The sequence below is a fragment of the Pelodiscus sinensis genome, chromosome 28 (assembly GCF_049634645.1).
Source record: "Pelodiscus sinensis isolate JC-2024 chromosome 28, ASM4963464v1, whole genome shotgun sequence".
In the NCBI taxonomy this organism is placed as follows: Eukaryota; Metazoa; Chordata; order Testudines; family Trionychidae; genus Pelodiscus; species Pelodiscus sinensis.
This window is the reverse complement of record NC_134738.1, coordinates 4,860,824-4,882,880: the sequence shown is the minus strand read 5'-3', so window position 1 is coordinate 4,882,880 and position 22,057 is coordinate 4,860,824. Positions and strand designations below refer to the sequence as shown.

At 64.2% G+C, this 22,057-nt stretch overlaps 1 protein-coding gene across 5 annotated transcripts in view; it reads left to right on the top strand.

Moving 5' to 3' along the window:
* OGDH (oxoglutarate dehydrogenase) overlaps positions 1–17,335 on the top strand; it is an 83,776-nt gene extending 66,441 nt beyond the window's left edge. For all 5 annotated transcript variants that reach the window (XM_075910807.1, XM_014571854.3, XM_075910806.1 and 2 more), the window contains 17 exons: positions 1,388–1,534; positions 2,438–2,528; positions 3,759–3,938; positions 5,917–6,045; positions 7,975–8,154; positions 8,748–8,900; positions 9,953–10,055; positions 10,390–10,518; positions 12,784–12,934; positions 13,177–13,304; positions 13,384–13,562; positions 13,894–13,965; positions 14,663–14,785; positions 15,928–16,000; positions 16,254–16,417; positions 16,737–16,891; positions 17,151–17,335. In XM_075910807.1, the coding sequence (XP_075766922.1) occupies positions 1,388–1,534; positions 2,438–2,528; positions 3,759–3,938; positions 5,917–6,045; positions 7,975–8,154; positions 8,748–8,900; positions 9,953–10,055; positions 10,390–10,518; positions 12,784–12,934; positions 13,177–13,304; positions 13,384–13,562; positions 13,894–13,965; positions 14,663–14,785; positions 15,928–16,000; positions 16,254–16,417; positions 16,737–16,891; positions 17,151–17,271 (2,278 nt within the window). In that variant the 3' untranslated portion in view covers positions 17,272–17,335. The remainder of the gene's footprint in view (positions 1–1,387; positions 1,535–2,437; positions 2,529–3,758; positions 3,939–5,916; positions 6,046–7,974; positions 8,155–8,747; positions 8,901–9,952; positions 10,056–10,389; positions 10,519–12,783; positions 12,935–13,176; positions 13,305–13,383; positions 13,563–13,893; positions 13,966–14,662; positions 14,786–15,927; positions 16,001–16,253; positions 16,418–16,736; positions 16,892–17,150) is intronic.
* Positions 17,336–22,057: the final 4,722 nt, after the last annotated feature.

Genomic DNA, 22,057 nt, shown 5'->3' with positions numbered 1-22,057 from the left:
GGGCTGTCGATGGCTCCACTTGCGTTCCCTCTGAAAGCACGGCCCAAGCCACTTGGACCCCCCCACCCGCCCAGCGATGGCAGGGATTTCAGCGCCCTCAGCCGCTGTCTGCATGTGCGACCTGTCTCTTTGCACACAGATTGCTGTCCTGCGTCCTGCGTCCGGCCTGTGCTTGGACTTGGAGGGGCATAACCCTGCCTGGTGGGGCTCTTCAGACTCCCTCCTTCCTTCTCCTGAAACATTGCATCTTAGGTGCTAGCGGAGTGGTGCGCTCGCGCTCCCAGCACAGACTTGTGCATGCGCCCAACACCCAGCCTAAGGCCTCTGCAGAAACAAAGCTCCCGTAGACCCCCTGGCCTCTGGAGAGGTGCTTCCTGTCCTGCGAGCCTTGGGACTGTGCCTCAGTGTCCCCACAAGTGCAGGCTTTGTACTGTCTGGCCTCTAGCCACCTCCTCTGAGCTGCCTCCTGTCCCCGCTCCATTGCCTCCTTAGGACCTCGCCCTGGATTCATCCCCTGCCACCCCTCGGCCTCGTCAGAGCACAGCTCTCCCCAGCCTCCTGTGACCTGGCTCCTTTTCTCGGGCCACCGTCTCGTCTCCTTCAGCATCAGCGCTGGGCCCCTCCCTCCCTTATCTCTTTGTGGTCTCCTTCGGGGGCACCGTGTTCCCGGCCAGCTCCTCGGTTGATGTGCACCCTTGCCGTGCCACCGGCTTCCTGGGCGCCTGGCTGCCCCGCACCTCCCGTTTCACTTCATGGCTCTAGGCTGTTCTGGCTGCTTTGCCACCCGCTGCTGTTTATCCCCTCCCGCTGCTTCCGGCCTTCAGCGCCCTGCAGAAATGCCCCCGCCGGCACCTTTCTCCCTTCCCGCTCCAGGCTTCTCAGAACTGTCCTGAATCTTCTACCAGCCCCAGTGTCCCAGGCAGGGGGTCCCTGTCTTCGCCTCCCACCGTCTCCATTTACCGCACCCCGCAGCTCTGACTCCAGCCTGGATCCTCCCCACTTGGACTCTGCCTCATCCCAGTCTCCGCATCCTCTGCCCAGGTTCCCCACTGTCCGCCGCCTGCTGCCCCTCTGCTCCTCTTGACTGGAACTCTCCATTTAGCAATCGTGGCCCCTCTGGCTTGCACAGCTCCAGCTGCCTGTGAGGGCCGACTCCTGGGACTCCTTGGGCTTGCTACGGGTGGGATTGAGTGTGTGCTCCCAACCTAGGAAGGAAAGGGCCGGGGAAGGGGGAGGGGGACTGCTCTGGTGGTGGCTAGTGCTTTGCGCCCAAGGCCGCCGATGGGGCAGAGGGGGATCGCGTGCACAAGGGGGCTGCCGGCGGCGACTCTGCCCACGCGCTAGGCTGCCGCCTCGCCAGCGCGCTCTGTCTGACTCCGCCCTGCAGGTTCGAGGAGTTCCTCCATCGGAAGTGGTCGTCGGAGAAGCGCTTTGGCTTGGAAGGCTGCGAGGTGCTGATCCCGGCCCTGAAGACCATCATTGACAAGTCCAGCGCCAATGGCGTGGACTATGTCATCATGGGGATGCCGCACAGGTGAGGCTTCCTCCTCTCCGCCCTGGCCGGGCAGCTGGCAGGGCTGAGGCGTAAGTGACCCAGCGGGAGCTGCCTCCCGCGAAGATGAGGCTCAGTGGGATTGAAAGTGATCTTGACAGATTTCCATCCCTCCTGGGCACGGCTGCAGGAAATCTCTGGTGTGCCGAGGCCCAGAGGGGCCGCTGGGCTAGTCTAGCCTCAGCCAGGAGCCCCGTGGCACCTTGGAGACGAGGCTGAGAGATTTCTTAGGGTGTCGGCTTTCAGGGGTGTTTTACCCACGACCCCCGAAGCCTTTTGGTCTCTCTGGTGCCGCAGGACCCCCCGTTTTACGTGCCTTTGGGGTCGCCCTGAGCCTTTGGGGTCACCCCGAGCCTTTGGGGTCGCCACACCCCGTGTGTGAGCCCTGCATGTGCGGATCTGCAGCATAATGGCCTTCGCCTGCGCACCCTTCCTCGCTGGGGGCGGGGCTCTCCTGCAAAGGCGGGGGGAGCTCCCTGTGGCTACGGGGCCCCGTTGCTCAGGCACACGGTGCGAGGCAGTCTGGACCCGCGTGTGAAGGCACAGCCTCGCCACCCAGTGGCTGGACCCAGTCTAAAGAACAGTTCTGCTGAGGCGGCTGCCAGCTGAGGGGCAGTCCCTGGGGCTGGTTCCCTGGAGGGGCACTAGTACACCAGGCTTGCACAGACTCCCACGGGATGGGAAGCTGCGGGTGACCCGTCGTGCTGTCCCCTGGAAGGAGAGCAGGGTGCTGCAGTCTCTTGGGGGAGTAAAACCTGGTCTGGGGGTGACACAGGCAGAGGAGCGGGCCCTTTGCTTGGAGCGCAGGGAGGGGGTGGGGAGGCTCTGGGGAGCGGCAGCAGAGCATGCCAGGCCAGCTGCCCACCCGTGGCATTGATTTCCCAGGGGGCGTCTGAACGTTCTCGCCAACGTGATCAGGAAGGAGCTGGAGCAGATCTTCTGCCAGTTCGACTCCAAGCTGGAGGCTGCAGATGAGGTGAGTGAGCGTGGAGCAGAGTCCAGGCCAGCAACCACGGGACCGTAGGTACGATACGCGGGGGTCTCCCCCGGCAGCAGGCCACACTCGGCAGCCCCGTCCCCAGAGGCCCCGCAGAAACCACCAGAACACCCCAGGAGGTGTAGCCGAGGGGCCCGTCGAGCCTGGTATCCCAGCGCCAGCGGCGGCAGGAACGCGCAAGAGTCCCCTTAGCGGGCAGTTCTGGAACAACCTGGCCCTGCCCTCGCCACTCAGTGACTGGCTCCTCCCTCGAGTCGGGGAGGGCAGAGCTGTCAGCTTTCCTGGCGGGCGGCTTGCTGCTGTGTGCGGACTCTCCAGACCGATGCTGTTCGTGGTCCCAGTGACCCCTCGCACAGATGTGGTGGGACACGTGTCCCGTTTCTGAGCCAGCGCCGCTTTACCCTGCGACTGGCTGAGTTGCCCCTTGAGAGCATTTTGTGAGACTTGGAAGCATTTTCAAAGGAGTCTGGCGCCCCCATGAATTCTCGATCTTGGCTCTCCTGGAGCCGCTCCCTTGCTGTCAGAGCTGACGGATTAGAGGACGTGATTGCTGCTTGACAGAAGCTGGGCTGCTTTGCCCCTGTCCTATCATGAGCTTCTAGGTCGGGAGTCCCCCTGTCTGTCCCAGCGTGGTCCAGAGAGCTCGTCCCAAGGGCCATGTGATTTGTGGCCACGCGCCTTGCCACAGTAACGTCGTGTTTGGTGGGGGTAGGAGGAGAGCTTGAGTGTGTTTGTGCCACTCTTGCACTTACACAATTTCACTCCACCTGTCCCAGCCTCTTCCTCCCACGTAGCGAGTTTACTCCCCTTTCCAGACCCTGCTTCCTCCTCTCCTCTCCTCCTGGCTGCTCCCCCACACTCCAGCGCCCCGCGATTCTCCCTCTCTAGGTAGCTGGGTGTGTGGTGGTGCAGAGTACAGCTGGTAACTAGGCATCCCAACAAGGACCCTGACTTTGCTTCAGTGGATGTGGGACTGGGTCCGTAAACGTAAGCGGTTTTCACCTTTGTGCTCCATCTTTGGGGCACCTTTCTGCAGCTGTCCCTCGTGCTACCAGCCAGTGCACGTGCTCCGTGGGCTCGGTGGGGCTGGTTATTGCAGCTCGGGCCGGAGAGCTCCACGTTCTTGGCCCTCACGTGCTCAAGGCGGCATCCAAAATCTCCCCAAGCTCTGCCACCCACACTTCTCTCCCTGCCCGGCTCTCTCCCCAGGGCTCGGGAGACGTGAAGTACCACCTGGGGATGTACCACCGGAGGATCAACCGCGTCACCGAGAGGAACATCACCCTCTCCCTGGTGGCAAACCCCTCTCACTTGGAGGCTGCGGATCCAGTGGTTCAGGGCAAGACGAAGGCGGAACAGTTTTATTGTGGGGACACCGAAGGGAAGAAGGTAAATGGCACCGAATCTCCTGCCCAGGTCTGTTCCAAAGGATTTGACTGGATTTTGCCTGCCATCAGGGACCAGCCAAGAGGTTCTGCAGCTAGCTTGCCCCTCCCTGTTCCCTAGCTCTGGGATGCTGTCGGGCAGTGGAAGTCCTGCTCCGTCAGTAGCCAGCCGCGTGCCTCTCCTGTCCTGCTCCGGCTTGGCTGGACCCTAGCAAGCCACAGCAGCAGTGAGCTCAGCCTCCTCTGATTGGCGGGTCTTGGAGGCCGGATTAAAGGCAAACGCACCAGTCTGCAGCTTGTCCCAGAAGGGGCGGGTGTTCCTCCCTCGGAAAATGGGGCTCAAGGGGTTGTAACTTGAGCACCTGGGACCTGAGGCATCCCAGATCAGCGGCCATTTAAACACAAAGCACCTTGTGCTGAGTAGCAGCTAGAGGCCTTGAACCGTTCCTCCCTCTGAGGACGCTGCCAGGGCCTGAGGTGGCAGAGGGCTGGAGGATCCCATAGTTCAGCTTCATGTGACTTGGCAGAAAGGGATCAGCACCCACTCCGCTTTGGTGTGGGTGGAGGCTCCCGTGTCTAGGCGAGGAGGGGGATGGACTGGGGAGGCTCCCGTGTCGAGGCGAGGAGGGGGATGGACTGGGGAGGCTCCCGTGTCGAGGCGAGGAGGGGGATGGACTGGGGAGGCTCCCGTGTCGAGGCGAGGAGGGGGATGGACTGGGGAGGCTCCCGTGTCGAGGCGAGGAGGGGATGGATTCAGGCTGACAGCCACTGGCCATGGGGGCAGCAGAAAGGGTTGGAGAAGAGGCCGGCTCCGTCCCTTTGCCATCTGCTCACCCGTGTGAGGGAGCAGGAGTGGTGAGGGCCGTCTCAGTTATCGCAGGCCCCTTCCCTTTGGTCGCTGACACGAGGAGGAAGAGGTCACCGAAGCCGGGGAGCTGCTTGTGTCAGCAGTTTGCTTGAGGGCCTCGTTGACTTCACGCCCTCGTGCAGCCGCTCTTCCGGCGCGTGTGAAATGCGGGAAGGCGTGCCCTCACGTGGGTAACGGAGCTGGCTGGAGCTGCTTGGAGTCTCTGCTACAGAAACTCTGAACAAGCTCCGGCTCCTCACCTAGACCCGAGCGGGCTGGAGAGCGGATGGGAGTCAGGCTCACTGGTGCGGAGAGGCCTTGGCTTGGAGAGGTGGGGAGGGAAGAGCCGTGTCCTGCCACACACACCCTGCTGTGAAGACGGGCTGTCGTAGTCTGCTTCAGGGTTGGGCTCTAGCAAACGTGGGCCATGCCCTATGCTCCCCGCCATCTGGTCCTTTGCAGGAGGATGGGGACTGCGCCGGGGGCCACCATCCCCTGGGCTAGGCCGGCGCCCCGCCTTGCCTCTCTCAGGTGCTAGGGGAATGCCCATTTGTGCTGGTCCTCGCTGACGGTTTGCAGCGGCGCACAGGGGCTGCGCACGATCGCTTGCAGCCACAGCCTGGGAGGGAAGCAGCAGCCACAGCCGCTGCCAGTCTCCACTTCAGCCTTTCCCCCGTCCAAAGCTGGAGATGGGCAGGGGCTGGTGCTTGTGAACTTCACATCCCCGCGTGCCAGGCTGGGCCCAAGGTAACGCGCAACCGTAGGTCAGTTACGTGGCCCACGGCACTGGTCACCTGAGCAGCCTTTAATTCCCAGCATCGGCTTAACCTGGCCCCCTAGAGGAGAGGGCTTTGAACCCGCCCACTATCAGGGAATTGCCCCAGATCCAGCTCCCGAGTGCAGTTGCCTGGGGGCTGAGGCATCAGCTCTGGACAGACGCTGGAAGGGAGGCAGCTAAGTGCTGCCAGGAGAGGTGGGGAGCTGGAGGAGACGCGTTCTGGTGCCCATCTGAGCCCACTTGTAGCCGCTGCCCCGCCCAACCAGTAACTCGCCTTTGTGCGTGTCTGGGCACCTGTCCTGCTGCAAAGGAGCCAACAAGCCACCAGCCTTCAGCAGGGTCCTCTTGTCCCCACAGGTGATGTCCATTCTCTTGCACGGAGACGCGGCTTTCGCCGGGCAGGGGATCGTGTACGAGACGTTCCATCTGAGTGACTTGCCCTCCTACACTACGCACGGGACCGTTCACGTGGTTGTGAACAACCAGGTAAAAACGGCCCCCCGAACCTTTGAGAACCTCACGTTCACTGCCCTGGGCGGGGAGAGCGGCTCGTGGCACGCTGGTGCGTTAGCAGTGGCAGGCGTGTTACCCTAGGGATGGGGCCCTGCGCCCAGGTCTCCTGCTGCTGTATCTCTGCTGTGAAACTCGTTATGGGGCAGACCCGCAGGCTGGACAGCGCCTCTGAGGCACGGCTCAGGAGCAGGAAGAACTGGTAGTAACTTGCTCTGGACTGATGAAAGCCCTAGGGTGGGGGAGGCAGGGGGAGACTTTCTGGGTCTGGGGCCACTGACCCACAGAGAGAAGTGGGGGGAAAACCCCTTCTTGTGGCCCCTGACTGAGAAGGACACGTCCCACATCCCCTCGCACACCAGCGCCTCGGGGGACCAGCTTAGTAGATTCTGTGCACTCCAGCCCCCAGGGGAGCAGCAGGGAGGTGGAGCACCAGTGCGGACTTCCCGATATCGGCCGTGAGCCTCGGGCTGTATCCAGGCATGCTGAGGGCCACACCTGGCCCCTGGGCCTGAGGTTCCCCACCCCTGCCCTGGTGTCTAGGACCTGGTCTGCACCACAGTCAGGTTGACCGAAGTATGGCAGTGTACACGCTGCAGCCTGGCCTCCCCAGCTGTAGGTGCTGATGTGACTTCATCTGCGCGAGAGGCCTGGGCTGTTGGTGTAGTCGGGGCATCAGGCCCATGTGGACGCTGCCAGGGGGGAGGGATAGCTCAGTGGTTTGAGCATTGGCCTGCTAAACCCAGGGTTGAGATTTCAATCCTTGCAGAGGCCAATTAGGGATTTGGGGCAAAAATTTGTCAGGGATGGTACTTGGTCCTGCTGTGAAGGCAGGGGACTGGACTCAATGACCTTTCAAGGTCCCTTCCAGTTCTAGGAGATAGGCAATCTCCAATAATTTAATTTATAAAGGTTACTCAGCTGGGCTGTGGCTGGCGTTCCTGGGCATTCCTCCGCTCCCTGCTGGAGCCATGAAACTGAAAAGGAAGACGGCTGTCAGCCCTGGGATGTAGCAGGCCCCAGCTGCCTCCCGTCTGCTCTGGGCTCCCGAGCAGGGAGCCGCACGTGGAGGCGACTGCCTGCCCTCTGCAGTCAGCGGAAGCGCCCCGGGGAGCCGTGCCTGGCTGGCAGGAGGTGGACGTGAGCCACCGCAGTGTAGTGTAGACGTGCCCTGATGGCTGTCGTGGCTCCCCTGCTTGGTTTTGAGCTCAGGCAACTGTGTGCACAGCCTGCGCCCTGTGCCCTGGTGCTGGGTTGGCTGGTTCTGAGCAGGGCCCATGGGGAGACCCGGAGGGGGGGGGGCTTTGAACTTTGACATGGTCTCACTGGAAGAGCCTTTGCCTCTGGGCTCTCGCAAGCCCTGCCTCCCAGGTGGCCTGCGTTAGTGTCCTGCCCCGGGTGCCCTCTGCTGATGGGAAGTGCAGCAAAATCGGAGCCAAGCTCCTTCCAGGTTAACGGGATCATTCTCTACCCAGACCAAGCTAACGACCGGGGCGCCCCGACTGGCTGGGGTAGCGCTCCCAGGTGCCAGCGTGTCCCTGTCCTGTGCTGCGTGCTCTGGTCAGGGCTGTATTACCTGGCCGGTGTTGTAAAAACCTCTTGTCCTCAGTCGCGGCAGCACCTTGATCTAGTCCTAGCTTGATGTGGCAGTAGTGCGGCTTCATGGGGCTCGTGGGAAGCTGGGAGCCCGTAAATGTACTCCCAGCTCTGCCGGCAGCTCGTTAAACTCGGCCGTTTTCCATCTGTAAAGTGGAGGGAACTTCCCCCTATCCTCCCCCCCCACTCTGGGTGAAGCACTTGCAGAAGTTGAGGACGGGTGTGATCTGATTGGCAAGCCAAACCCTTTTCCAGGCCTGTCTGTGTCTGGCCTGTTTTCCATGCTGTCCCCGATTGCTGTGTCCCCAGATCGGATTCACTACAGACCCGCGTATGGCCCGTTCCTCTCCGTACCCAACCGACGTCGCGCGGGTGGTGAATGCGCCGATTTTCCACGTCAATGCGGATGACCCGGAGGCGGTAGTGTACGTGTGCAATGTCGCAGCGGAGTGGAGAAGCACTTTCCACAAGGACGTGGTGGTGGACTTGGTAGGTGCCTGGGCCGTGTTTGGGGCTTTGCTGAAACCTGGCTCTGTAACTGGGCAATTGAGACACAGCTCTTTGGATGGAGCATTGGCAGCATCGTAGGCCATCTTAGTGTTGTGTGTTTGCACAGTGCCTCGCACAATGAAGCCCGGGGGGGGGGGGAGTGCGTGTTGTAATCCAAAAAATGAGGACCCTCTGCACCTTAACCCTTGGTTCTCTGAGTCTGGGGCAAAAGAAATAATTCAGTGAAAACAAGGCACTGAAAACGAAACGGTGTTGTGCTTGGAAAGAGACGCTATCTTTCCTGTGACGTCACTCTGCAGGATCTGCCGCTTTTCTTTAAACCGAGATGAAACCGTTCTACGCAGTCGTTAGTTACTCTAGTTTTACACCAGTGCTGCTCCCTGGATGTCACTAGAACCTTCCTCTGACTCCCACCAGTCTAACCGAGATCAGAATCGGGCTGCGCACGAGTCCCCTTGTCCTGCGTGCATCCGACAGTCACAGATCAATGTGAACACGACTGCTTTTTTGGCTTCTGAAGTAGGGGTGGAAAGCTGGCTATTTCTAATGGCTTGTCCCCTTGCACGGACTAGGTGTGTTATAGGCGGAATGGCCACAACGAGATGGACGAGCCCATGTTCACCCAGCCACTGATGTACAAGCAGATCCGGAAGCAGAAACCTGTGCTGCAAAAATATGCGGAGATGTTGATTTCAGAGGGGGTGGTAAATCAGCCGGAGTACGAGGTACTGTCATGCGGGCTTTCAGGGACCAGTCCGCCCCTTCCATCTGGTTGGCAGATAAGAACGTTGAATGGGGGGGGGACGCAAATTAATATCACTCAAGAAATAGGTGCGGGGGGCCAGTGCAGCAGGCATAGGCTCCTGCCTGTTGACTACCGTACAGCATTGCTTGGGCCTGGGAGGGGCGGGACTGAAGAGATGCCCAAGATCTGCTGCTGGAGACAGGCATAGACCGGTGCCCCCAGGCCAGGCACTGGCATTCCTGGCCAGGTCCCCATCTAACTGTGCCGGAGCTGCACGAGAGCAGCGCGAGCCCATCCGTGCTGCTGGGTAGAGTCTGGCTCTTGGCTCCGCACTGGTCCTGGAAGCAGCCAGACTCCATTAAACCCGGTGGGTGCTGGTACCGTCCTGGCGCCAGTGTGCATGAGCCACTGCCAGTTTGGTCCCCCCCTTCCAATCCTGTTTCCCGGCATCTTCTCCTTCTGGCGTATTTGGGCAGAGCCATCGCAACCTGTGTTGGAGCCGAGCTGCTGTCGGGGGTGCGACCCAGGCCCGCTGGCGTCCTTGGCTTCCCCCTTGGATTTTAGCAGGGGCACGGGGGCTTCTGGCTCAGCCTTGCCTGCACCTTAAGATCAGACCTGTCCTCGTGCAGTTGTTGGGCCTGAACTGAAGGGCTTAGTCCTGCCTCGTGAGCGTCCAGAGCGGCTGGCTGGCGGGGGCCTTTCCTGTGTCGGGGGGATTCGGGGCACCCTGCAGGAGTCGGTTCCTGTTGTTGCAGCAGCAGGGAAGGGCGTGAGCTGGGAGCTGGCACAGGCCAGCACTCGGCACTGTGACCTCGTCCCTAACGGGGTGGCCCAGCACCAGCATGGAGCCCTGTGGCAGTAGGCCAGACCCTGACTGGTGGGTGGGAGGCAGAGTTTAAAACGTCCCCCACCCCGGGATCCACATAGACTTGTGCAGAGATGGAGAGGCCTGGCCCTCCCTCTTCCCCTCCCCCCCCCCCCCCAAACGCGCTTGCCTGGGCCTCTCGTAACAGTGTGCCCTGTCGCTCTCAGGAGGAAATTTCCAAGTACGATCGGATCTGCGAAGAGGCCCATGCCAGATCCAAGGATGAGAAAATCCTGCACATCAAGCACTGGCTGGATTCCCCCTGGCCCGGTAAGGACCTAGCGGCTTCCCTGCCAAATGGCCCTAGTTCCAGAACCGTTCCGAACGTCGGCCCCCGGCTTAGCCTTGGGGCGTCTGGCGCAGATGGAGCGGTCTCTAAGTGCGCGTAATGCACACCGCCCCCGCCCAGCGAGCACCATGTGCCCCTCTGGGAGACGGGGGGCTGCCGCACTGCATGGACAGAGCTGTGCTCCGCGTCCGGAATCGCCTTCTGCAACAGCACAGACGGGCCTGGAGCAGCCCTCGACGGCACACAAGCCAAGGCCCTTGGGGTAGAGCCAGCCCGGCCGTCACCAGGTCACAGATGCTACCTCCCCTCCGCCAGGTTTCTTCACTCTGGACGGCCAGCCCCGGAGCATGACCTGTCCCTCGACCGGTCTGAATGAAGAAGACTTGACCCACATCGGGCAGGTGGCCAGCTCGGTGCCCGTGGAGGATTTCACTATCCATGGAGGTACGTGCCCTGCCACCCGGGCCCTGGGGTTTGTTCTGGCCAGAGCTGGCTGCTGCGGTGAGCGAGTCTCCAGGGAGCCCGCCGGTGGGAGCTGTGCCGGGGGTGCCCATTGGACGCACGACAGGAAACGGCAGGCGCTCCGGGGGTCGCCGGCTGAACCGGCTGCCTTTCTGGCGCTGCTCTGGTCACACACCAGCGCCGGCGAAGGGGTCCTGGCTGGGACTCCCTGGCCTGTGCTGTGCAGATGTCCCTGCTGGCCTTCACGCCTGGGACGGAACAGGGCCTGCCATGTGGCTGGGCGGGGCCACCTGAGTGCTGATGAGATTCCTGGGGCGCTTATCCGGCCCCACGGCTAGTATCTGAGCTGCTCCCCGTCTTCAGGGTGTTTCTCTTCTCACCGCCTGTGGGGCAGGGCGGGCTTCTCTCCCCACTGGACAGGGAGGCTAGGGGGCTTGCTCAGGTCATACAGGCAGCCAGTGGCAGAGTAGGCACTGGAGCTCAGGTCTCCCATCTCCTAGCTTAGTGCCCTAACCACTGGGCCATGCTTCCTCTCCGAAAACCCCTTATGGCAATGCCCAAAGGCCCCATCTAGTACCTACAAACAGCGATTGCCAGACTGGGTCAGGCCCAAGACCCGTCTCACCCACACCTCCGCCAGCAGGGACAGCGCCAGCTGCTTTGGGGAAAGAACCCCGCAGTAGGAGATGGGGCGGGCTGTGCGCCCCCTCTGCCCCACCACCGTCTGCTAGGCCGTCTCGAAGTCTGGCCGAGATGGGGCGGGCTGTGCGCCCCCTCTGCCCCACCACCGTCTGCTAGGCCGTCTCGAAGTCTGGCCGAGATGGGGCGGGCTGTGCGCCCCCTCTGCCCCACCACCGTCTGCTAGGCCGTCTCGAGGTCTGGCCGAGATGGGGCGGGCTGTGCGCCCCCTCTGCCCCACCACCGTCTGCTGGGCCGTCTCGAGGTCTGGCCGAGATGGGGCGGGCTGTGCGCCCCCTCTGCCCCACCACCGTCTGCTGGGCCGTCTCGAGGTCTGGCCGAGATGGGGCGGGCTGTGCGCCCCCTCTGCCCCACCACCGTCTGCTGGGCCGTCTCGAAGTCTGGCCGAGATGGGGCGGGCTGTGCGCCCCCTCTGCCCCACCACCGTCTGCTGGGCCGTCTCGAAGTCTGGCCGAGATGGGGCGGGCTGTGCGCCCCCTCTGCCCCACCACCGTCTGCTGGGCCGTCTCGAGGTCTGGCCGAGATGGGGCGGGCTGTGTGCCCCCTCTGCCCCACCACCGTCTGCTAGGCCGTCTCGAGGTCTGGCCGAGATGGGGCGGGCTGTGTGCCCCCTCTGCCCCACCACCGTCTGCTGGGCCGTCTCGAGGTCTGGCCGAGATGGGGCGGGCTGTGCGCCCCCTCTGCCCCACCACCGTCTGCTGGGCCGTCTCGAGGTCTGGCCGAGATGGGGCGGGCTGTGTGCCCCCTCTGCCCCACCACCGTCTGCTAGGCCGTCTCGAGGTCTGGCCGAGATGGGGCGGGCTGTGTGCCCCCTCTGCCCCACCACCGTCTGCTGGGCCGTCTCGAGGTCTGGCCGAGATGGGGCGGGCTGTGCGCCCCCTCTGCCCCACCACCGTCTGCTGGGCCGTCTCGAGGTCTGGCCGAGATGGGGCGGGCTGTGTGCCCCCTCTGCCCCACCACCGTCTGCTAGGCCGTCTCGAGGTCTGGCCGAGATGGGGCGGCTGAAGCGCTGGGGGAGGGTTAATGTCCCTGCCCCGTTTCATCCCTCCCTGTGACCTACCCAGACAAACGTAACGAATCTCGCTGAGCTCTTGATGTTGGGAGCTTCTTGTGGCAGAGTTCCCCAGTCTGGAGACGTCTCTTCCCCCGTAGCCAGTGCAAACACGCTGACCGTTCCTAGACCCCGGGGTGACTCCCCTTTCCTCTGTGCCTGCCTAGCCCCTTCTGGAGCCCCTCTGGCTGCAGGCTTGGCAGTGTCCGTGCACTCAGGCTGCTCTCCCCTGCCCCCTTGGACCTCTCTGAGGTTTGCTGGGTCTCGTCCCCCTTGGGGGATGGCGCGTTGGGTAGAGAGTCCAGACTGACCAGGCACGCCAGTTATCAGAGCTGGGTCCCTGTGGGGCTTTGCGCTGTGCCAGCCTGGAACACTGCACCTCCCTTTGGGTCCCCATATGTCCGGCGGGGCATCCAGGAGGGCTTGACGCTGTGAGCCCAGAGCACGTCCCTGCAGGTGCTCCGGCAGCGGCTGCAAACCGTGTTGTCCCTCTGCAGGCTTGAGCCGCATTCTGAAAACCCGCGGAGAGATGGTGAAGAACAGGACCGTGGACTGGGCCTTAGCAGAGTATATGGCATTGGGCTCCCTCCTCAAAGAGGGGATCCACATCCGCATGAGCGGCCAGGATGTCGAGAGGGGAACGTTCAGGTAAAGCCGGCCGTGGCTTCCCCTGCCAAAGGTGATCCCAGCCCTCCTCGTGGGTGGGCGGGAGGCCGGGGCGCCAGGTCTCTTCCGTGGCACAGTGGTGTGAGCACGGGCAGCTCCTCGGCCTGGCTGTAACCTGCCGCCACCACGAGCCAAGCCCCGCAAAGCAGCGTGAGCCCGGCCGCTTGCTCCCAGCCCTTGGTGGGCTGATGGGTCACGTTACCGCGGGCCGTTGTCTCCCACAGCCACCGTCACCATGTCCTGCATGATCAGAATGTGGACAAGAGGACCTGTATCCCCATGAACCACCTCTGGCCGAACCAGGCTCCTTACACCGTCTGCAACAGCTCCCTGTCGGAGTACGGCGTCCTAGGTCAGTGGCGCTGGAGGCTGCCTGGCCGCGGTCCCGGCGCTCGCGGACGGGGCCCTCACGCTGCCTCTCTTCTCCGCAGGCTTCGAGCTGGGCTTTGCCATGGCCAGTCCCAATGCCCTGGTGCTGTGGGAGGCCCAGTTCGGTGATTTCCACAACACCGCCCAGTGCATCATCGACCAGTTCATCTGCCCCGGCCAGGCCAAGTGGGTGAGGCAGAACGGCATCGTGCTGCTGCTGCCCCACGGCATGGAGGGCATGGTAAGGGAGTCCTCGCGTCCGCCCAGCCTGCGCCTGCCCAGCCCGCGGCGCTGCCTCCTGCCCGGCCAGCGTTCACAGCCACGGCAGCCGGCTGGACGGGTGGAGATTGGGAGCAATAGGGCTCCACCCGGGGGGGCACTAGGCTGGGGGTGGCTGCAGCTACCGGACTGTTTCTTAGGGAAAACCAAAACTTGCATGTTTCAACCAGAGTGAGCTGGGGCAGCAGCGCAGAGCAGCGGCCTCAAGCAGCGAGTGGCCCCGGCCGACCGCACTCGTAATGCAGGAATTCGCCCTTGCAGCTGGCCTCACCTCTGCTTGGCTTTCCCCACAGGGTCCCGAGCACTCGTCGGCCAGGCCAGAGCGATTCTTGCAGATGTGCAACGACGACCCAGATGTCTTCCCAGTAAGCGCCCCCTTCGGCCCTTCCCGGCTCCCTGCCACCTCTCGGAGCCGGGCCCTGGGCCTGGCTGGGATCGCTGCGTGGCCCAGGCTCTGGGTACCACAGTGGGCTGGTCACTCCTGGGGCAGGGTTACAGAGCACTTGGGTTCTGGCAGCAGGCAGGGAGCAGTCCTGTCCTGGGGCTCAAACTGGCCGTCCTGGGCTTCTGCCCCCGGGCTCAGGAGGCTGCGGTGGGTTGTGGGGGGCCCTGGGATGTGTGGTGCACAAGTGGGGGTGGCGGCCGTGCCACAGGCAGTGCCAGAGCCGGGGGCATGGAGAGGCTTGTCCAAGTGCCCACCACGCCCTGTGCAAACGTGGCGGCTCTCGCCTGCCCTTTGCCGTGGAGATCTCGGCGCGGCTGGGCCACGTGCGGCGGCGGGATGGGCTGAACCCCCCGAGGGGACAGTTACGCTGGGCCAGGATTGGCTGTGCGCCCCTAAAAGCCCTGCCAGGCGGCGTGAGCCTTGCACAGCACTGCCGCACTGCAGTGGTGTCAACTGCTACCGCGTAACTAGACCATTTCCCACTGCACCCGGGCGGGGCCACTGGGCCGGTGAGGAGCCAAGGACGCGCTTGGCCCATCGACTCGCCCTGCAGCCGCGTGCGGCGGGAAGGCAGGACCCTGGCGGCTTGGCTGAGCCGTGTTTCTCCTACGCTGCAGAAACTCGATGACTTCGACGTGCGCCAGCTGTACGACTGCAACTGGATCGTCGTGAACTGCTCCACTCCCGCCAACTTCTTCCACGTGCTGCGCAGGCAGATCCTCCTGCCCTTCCGCAAACCGGTCAGTGAGCCCGAGGCAGGGTCTCGCCTGCTGGGGCCCCCGGCCTGTGTCTGTGGACCAAGCCAGGGTGGGCGCCACGAGGGACAATTCCTGGGGGCCCCAGGCCAAGCTGCTCAGAGCCAAGTGGCAGGGCTCCGGGTCCTAGGCTTTGGCCCCATGCGAGGGGGCTTTGGCTCGGCCCTAGTGCCAGCCCCCAGCCAAGCGCCGCTGTTCTAGAGGCTGCCCTGGTGTGGACCGGGCCGCTCCCTGTTGTCTTGGTGTGGGCTGAGGACCCGGATTTGTAGCCGACTTCTCAAGCCGGCCGGGGGCTACTCGGGTTCCACAAACTCTTTTTCAGCAGGAAAAAAAATTGTTTTGCTTTTCGTCCAAAAGACCCCGAGCTGCAAAAAACTCCCATTCGGCTTCACGCCCTTTCCTGTGGTGGGTTCCCCAGCCAGAGCATTTCCCATGACGCATGGCGTCACGTGACAGCCATCGCCCCGCCTCCCCAAGAGCTGTGACTGATGCATCCTGGGCCGTGCAGTCCTGCCAGGGAGCCCAGCCTGTGGAAAAGAATGGGAGGGGGAGGACGATTCCCGTGGGGCATTTCAGGGTTGAAATACTTTCTCATGCCCCCTCTTTGGAAGAGGGGGACCCAGCTTTCTGCCAGCTGGGTGTTCTCCCCGGTACCTGGCAAAGGTCTGTCACCCCGGGAGCAGCCATTCCGAGCCGGGAGCAAATGGGGAAGCCCTGTTGAAGGCCAGGCAGCGAGCGCGAGCTGAGCTGTGCAGCCAGTCACGGGAGGTGGATGCTACTGAGCACGCTAGCTATGTCCGCCAAGGCTCGGGAGCTCTGGCCAGACCGGAGGTGCTGCTTCTATTTCGGTAGCGGCATGTGCAAGCGGCCTGCAGGCTGCCCCAAGGGCTAACGAGCTGGGCCGGAGAGCTGCCCGCCACTTCATGCTGCCCCCATCCAGTAGCAGCCTTTGGCTTCGGGCTACCCCGGCAGCCAGCGGGGGATAGAGACGTTTCTCTGGTCCCTGCCTGGACTCGGTGTCCCCCGTGCCAGAATTGGGGCAAGGTGGGAGGCAGTGGCGGGGGAGGAGGGGCTGGTTTGCAGCTCGTGCATCTAGCCCCCTCATGGGCCTTGCCTTGCTCTTCCAGCTGATAATCTTCACTCCAAAGTCACTGCTGCGCCACCCCGAAGCCCGGTCCAGCTTCGACGAGATGCTGCCAGGTAGGCAGGGGGTGTCGGTGCGCTGGAGGGGAGCAGAACCGGGCTCTGGCCACGAGAGGGCAGCGGAGGCCCCTGTCTCCCAGGCTCCTGCACAGAGTTGCCAGGCCAGCATGTGTCAGGGGGCTTGTCTCTGGGCCTGCCTGAGCCAGTTCGCTCCTTGTGTGGGCGTCGCCAGGCTGAGTCCAGGCCGGCAGCTGGCCCCACTAGCTTCCCTTCCCCGACGCGTCCCCCACCACTGTCTGCTCTGCCACAGGGACCAACTTCCTGCGTGTGATCCCCGAGAGCGGCCCGGCAGCCCAGGACCCCGCCGGCGTCAGGAGGGTGCTCTTCTGCACTGGCAAAGTGTACTACGAGCTGACCCGCGAGCGCAAGGCCCGGGACATGGAGCAGCACGTGGCCATCACCAGGGTGGAGCAGGTGAGGGTGTGGGGGCTGCATACCTGTCCCAGGGACTCCAGCATCCCAGTCCCGGCTCCTCCGCCTCCCCGGGAGTTTGGTCCATGATACCTGGGCCCCACGCAGGCCTGTCTCCAGCCGGAGGTGTGTGCAAGGCAGAGGCCCTTTGTGGGGGGGGGCGGGTGACCCACGGTGCCATGCGATCTGGGCGAGGATAACTGCGGCACCGGGGCTGCTGCTCCCCAGCCAGCGTGGGCCCTTGGAGGACGCGCTGCCTGCGCACACGCCCCCTCCGCTGCAGGTAGCCCCCTGGAGCTGAGCCCTCGCTGTGTCTCTGCAGCTGTCTCCGTTCCCCTTCGACCTCCTCCAGCGGGAAGCACTGAAGTACCCCAACGCCGAGCTGGTCTGGTGCCAGGAGGAGCACAAGAATCAGGGCTACTACGACTACGTGAAACCCCGGCTCCGCACGACCATCGACCGCGCCAAGCCCGTGTGGTGAGGGCCGGGGGCCAGCGTGGCGTGGTGCCCGGGGGCTGTGCCACGTGGAGCTCTCCCGTGGCACTGGGCGGGGCTCGTGGATGCCCGTGTGCAACGTGGTGGCTGGGCATGAGGCCTGGGGGCTTGCTCCAGGGCAGCAACGTGGCCCAGAGGCAGGTGCAGGCGGGAGGGGTCTGCGCGGGTTCCACCATTCTTCCCACACCAGCCGCTAGGTCTTGGCCGCCCACCCTGAGCTGCTGTCCCCTCCTGGCTGCAGGTACGCCGGCCGTGACCCCGCCGCTGCCCCCGCCACTGGCAACAAGAAGACCCACCTGACAGAGCTCCAGCGCTTTCTGGACACCGCCTTCAACCTGGATGCCTACAGGGGCCTGTCCTAGAGCCCGCACCGCCCTGCTCTGTCGCTCACCTGCCTCCGCCCCTAACTACAGACCTTGTCACTGACCCCGCCTGGCCTCCTTGTTCCGTCCGGGTGCGCCGCCTCCCCCAGCACCACTGCAGCCGCTTGGGGCTTCACTCCCTGCAACCCTGGCCCCCAGGGGCTGCATCGTCTGCTCGCCTGGCCCTGCCATCTGCCTCTCCCCGGCCGCAGCCCTGGGAGCCGCTGTGAGGGCCAGACACTACCTTGGAGCTCCCCTCTCCCCCGGGTGGGGGGGCAGCAAGGTCCCTCCAGGGTGTTTTCCTTTTTCCTTCTGCCTCTGGCTCTGCCCTGGGCCCTCGTTCCCTCCTGCCCGCCTGGGCTCGGCTCGCAGCCCCGGCCGGGGGCCTAGGCGGATGCTGGTTTACTGGTGCACAAAGCCCTTCGGCGACCCCGCAGCTCCCTCCCATGGTGCCTGCTCTGGCCAGATGCTAGTGCCAGCCTGAGACAAGCTGCTCAGGGAGCCGTGGACTCACTGTCTGTTCTTTAGCGTAGTCCCATACAGCTGAGGCAGCTGGAGTGGCCAGGGCCCCTCCCCGCAGGCCTAGGCTCCCTAGTGGGCTCCTATCCTAGCCTGGTGTGATGGCTGTTCTGGTCAGGATGGTCCCTTTCCATGCCCTGCACCAGCCAGACACTTGGAAACCTGAGAGTCAGCTGGCAGGAGCCAACAGACCAAGGGACTCGGCCAGGGGGGAGGGGTCTCCTGGACCCCTGTGTTACTCTGCCACTGAGTCCACGCCAAGCTCCATACCCCCGGATCCCTGCCACTGTGCTCAGCCATACGCCTGCCCCGCAGGACCTGTCCTTGTTGGCCTGGCAGCGCCCCCAGTGCTGCGGGCGGCCTTGGCTGAGCTGGGGTGTGCTGTGGTGGGGGACAGGGCTTTGGGGCACGCTCGGCGGGAGGCCGGGGCTAGTGACGCTGCGCCTCTGGGACGTGCACCCTGCCCTACCCCTGGCTGCGCTGTCGCTCGTGGGGCTGCCCTGCGCCAGCCCTGCAGCTCCAGGCTGGCTGGGAGTTCAGGCCCCTTTTCCTAAAGGCTGCGGCATCGGGCTCTGGGCTGGTGTCCGGGCTTCCCGGGAAGTCCACTGGCGGCTTTGCTGGAGCCCCAGGGTAGCCTCTGCCTCGCGTGCCTGAGCCAAGCCCCCTACCGCCCCGGCCCCTCCTGCAGCAGAGCTACTGGCCTGGGGCCTTCCCCGGCTGTGCCGTTTTCCCTCCGCCCGGGGGCCAGCCCTGCCAGCACCTGCCCCACGTGGGTCCTGTCTCCCCGACGCACCCCGGCCCACACTGCTCGCGTGTCCTGGGCCAGAGCCCTTCCCCTCCCACCCCCACTGCTTCACCAGCTGCCTCCGTGCCCCACGCTGGGTCGCAGTGAGGCAGTGTCACGTCTGTGCCTGCCGCTGGGAGCCTGGCCACGAGTCAAGGGTCTCTCCCAGCTGCATGGGCCCAGCCTGGCTTCGTGTGGGGCACTGACCCACAGGCCCACCCAGAGTGCTGCTCTTCCTGGGCCAGGCCAGGCAGCTGGAGCAGCAAGGCCTTGTTGCCCCAGGCACTGTTGTGCGTGTGGCTGAGAGCGGCCCAGCGGGCAGGCCTCCCTCCCAACAGCTGAGCTTCCGCCTTGTGGCCTTGCTGTGGGGCCCTTCGCCCTCTGGGCCGCTTCTGGCTCCAGGCCTGGGCAGTGTCCAGGGCACATGGCTGCTGCCTTCCGGGAGCAGCTCAGACCCTGCTCCCAGCTTACAGGAGCCAGCCCGGCGCTTGGTGGCATAGGCCATGGCCTAGGCTGGACTCGCTGCCCCTTGACATGCAGCAGGGATGGCATAGCTGGGCCTGCAATTTGGATGTGGGGGCATCAGCAGGGGCGGGGGTGGGAAGGGCACTGGCCTGGGAGCGCTGGGGCTACAGGTCAGGCCTGAGGGGCAGGGCAGGGCCGTGTGACTCAGTTGCAGGCTGGTGGCAGAGCAGAGCGCAGGGCTGGAGGAGCAGGCGGCTGCCCCGGCAGAGCTGGGCCGGGAGGGAAGCCCAGGAATTTCTCTAGCAGGTTCTATCTGGCAGGATCGATTTTTTTACAGCATTTTGCTTGGGCTGCAGAGGCTGGGCGCGCTCATGGCAGTGGGGCCAGGGCGGGCGGCCCCTTCCCAGCCTGGGAGCTGACCCAGAACCCTTTCCCCCTTAGAGTTCATCCCTGGCCTCTCAGTCCAAAGCAGCAGGGCCCGGCCTGCCCCCGCTGCGCGCCAGGTGCCAGCCTTATCCTGAGGATCACCCTGCGGGCGGACGAGCCACCTGAGGCTCACGAAGCATCCGAACGGGGTTTGCCCAAGACCCCCCCCAGCAGCTGGACAAGGAAGCGAGGGCGGGATTGCAGCAGGAAGGGGCGTAGCAGGAACGCACGGTACGGCCCCTGCTCCCTGAGAGCAAATGCACGGGCAGGAGCCGCTCGGAGCTGGACTGAAGGGCGGAGGCTGCTCAGCGCGCTACCTCCCTTGGCACCGAGCAGCAGCTAGCCTGGCGCGTCGCTGGGGGGGCTCTGCTGGGGGCCCAGGTGCCAGTGCCAGCGCGGGGCCTGGCAGGGCAAAGGAAAGCCGAACAAGAGGGAGTTTTGAAAATCCACGGCTAGCCAGGGCAGAGATGCGTCGAGCTCGCGCCTGCTGTGGCAGGTGGCTGTGGAGGGGCAAGAAGAGTTTAGCAGAGAGGCCGGTGCACTGGCAAATCGAGGGGCCGTTCTCAGAGCAAAGCAAGACCCTGATCTCCCTTGGGAAAAGGGGCAGCAGCCTGGGGTAACAGCAAGGCAAGTGCGGCTCAGCCACAGGGCCCAGCTGAGCGTTTATTAATTAACCCCTGCCCCTTGTGAAGTGATGGAAGAAATCAGACGCCCCCACCTCCGCAGGCGCACTGAGAACCAGCCGCAAGGCTGCTTGCAGCCAATAGCCCCGTAAACCAGGGAGCGGCTGGGGCAAATGTCATGGACTGAGGCCGGAGTTGGGGTGGGTGTGGCAGGAAAGGGTCGCCCAGCTGTGCTGCCTTGGGGTGCAGGTGTTTGGTGAGGGGCCCCGCCTCCTGCCTCACTCTAGAAGGGCCGACAGCATGTTCGTTAATTGCAGGGGCTAGATGGGCCGGTGAGGACAGGAGTAACTGAAGGAGTAACATGGAATCAAGCCCACGGCAGAGGAAGGAGTGCCCAATGGTTAGGGAGCTAGCCTAGGGCATGAGAAGTGCGCTGAGGTTCCAGGCAGGCCCAGACCCTCATGGGCAGTGAGAATCCCACTCCTATAGAGCTTCTACCACTTAGGCTCTGTGCCTCAGTTTCCCATCTCTACGGTGGAGACAGTAGCACAGCCCTGCTGCACAGAAGTGTCATGCGGATAAATGCTGCTGTGAGGGGGGGTAAGAACATAAGAGCGGCCCCACTGGGTCAGACCAAAGGTCCCTCCAGTCCGGTGTCCCGGTTGCCCATAGGGGCCAATGCCGGGTGCCCCAGAGGGAGGGAACAAAAGAACCATCCAGTGATTCCCTCCCAGTCCCAGGCCCTGACAGCCAGGCTGGGCAGGGAGGGTGGCCCTAGCCTCTGTTTAACGGCCATTGATGGACCCAAGCTCCGTGAACTTATCTAGCACTTTCCTGAACCCTGTTAAAGTCCTGGTGTTCACAACATCCTCTGGCAAGGAGTTCCACGGGTTGACTGTCCATGGGCTAGAAAAAAACTCCCATTTGCCTGTTTTAAACCTGCTCCCTATTAATGTTATTGAACCTGGGTGTCTGGCTGCAGCTCCTCCGTTCCCAGTGTGGTACAAAGCACAGGAGTTGCCTTTACCCCAAATGCTGCACCGGTGGGTCTGCTCCGGGCTGGAGGGCAAAGGGGTTTGCTTGGCGGGAGCGTGTGCCGGGTGGGAGGCAGAAGCAGCCAGCAAGCCACGCAGCTGGCCCCAGCGGAGCTGGCTGGGGGAAGTCGCTGGCTTGTGTGTGATCAGAGCCACGGCCCGCTGGCTAAACCGGGTCCGCTCCAGGAAGGCCTTTGGTTTCAGCCTCGGTGCTGCCAGACGTGGCCTGCTGCGACTTTGGACACGGGGCTGGGAAGCAAACCCAGCAAGGGCCTGGGGGTCCCCGGAGCGGCCTGGGGGTCCCCGGAGCAGCCTGGGGGAGGGGGAGGCGCCTTCTGCCTGCTCCAGCAGCTGGGCCCTCCGTGATGCTGCGGTGGGGGAGGCCAGCTGGCTGCCGGGGCCAGGAACGGGAGCACTCGCGTCCTGCCGGGCCCAGCCCTGTGGTTACCGCGGGCTGAGGTGTCGCTCGCCAGCCTGGGGGCTGCTGCTTCCTGGTAGCGCGGCGTGAGGCCAAAGCCGGATTCGCCCCCCTCCCCCCTGCCGCCAGCCTGCCTGCTCCGACCCCCACTCCCTGGTCTCGGGGCGCTGAGTCCCAGCCGGGGGGCCTGGCGGCTTCGGGCCCAGCTGCTTCCTGCGCACGCCGGGGCCCACGGGCAGCGGCCAGCCCGGCCCCTCCGGAAAGGAAAAGCGGCTGCTCCCGGCTGAGTCATTTCCCAGCCTCCTGCGCCCGCCCGCGGCTTCCTTCCTCCCCTGCGGCCCCCGGGGGCTGGGCCGAGGGGCTGAACCGGGCCCCTTGGGCCTGGCCCCGAGGCAGGGGAGGGGTAGGCACCATGGCCCGTCCCCCGGCATCTCAACGGGGGCTGCTCCCCCCTCCCGCTACGGCCGCCTGGGGGGCAGGAGCCAGGGACGCCGCGCCCCCCCTAAGGCCGCCCGCC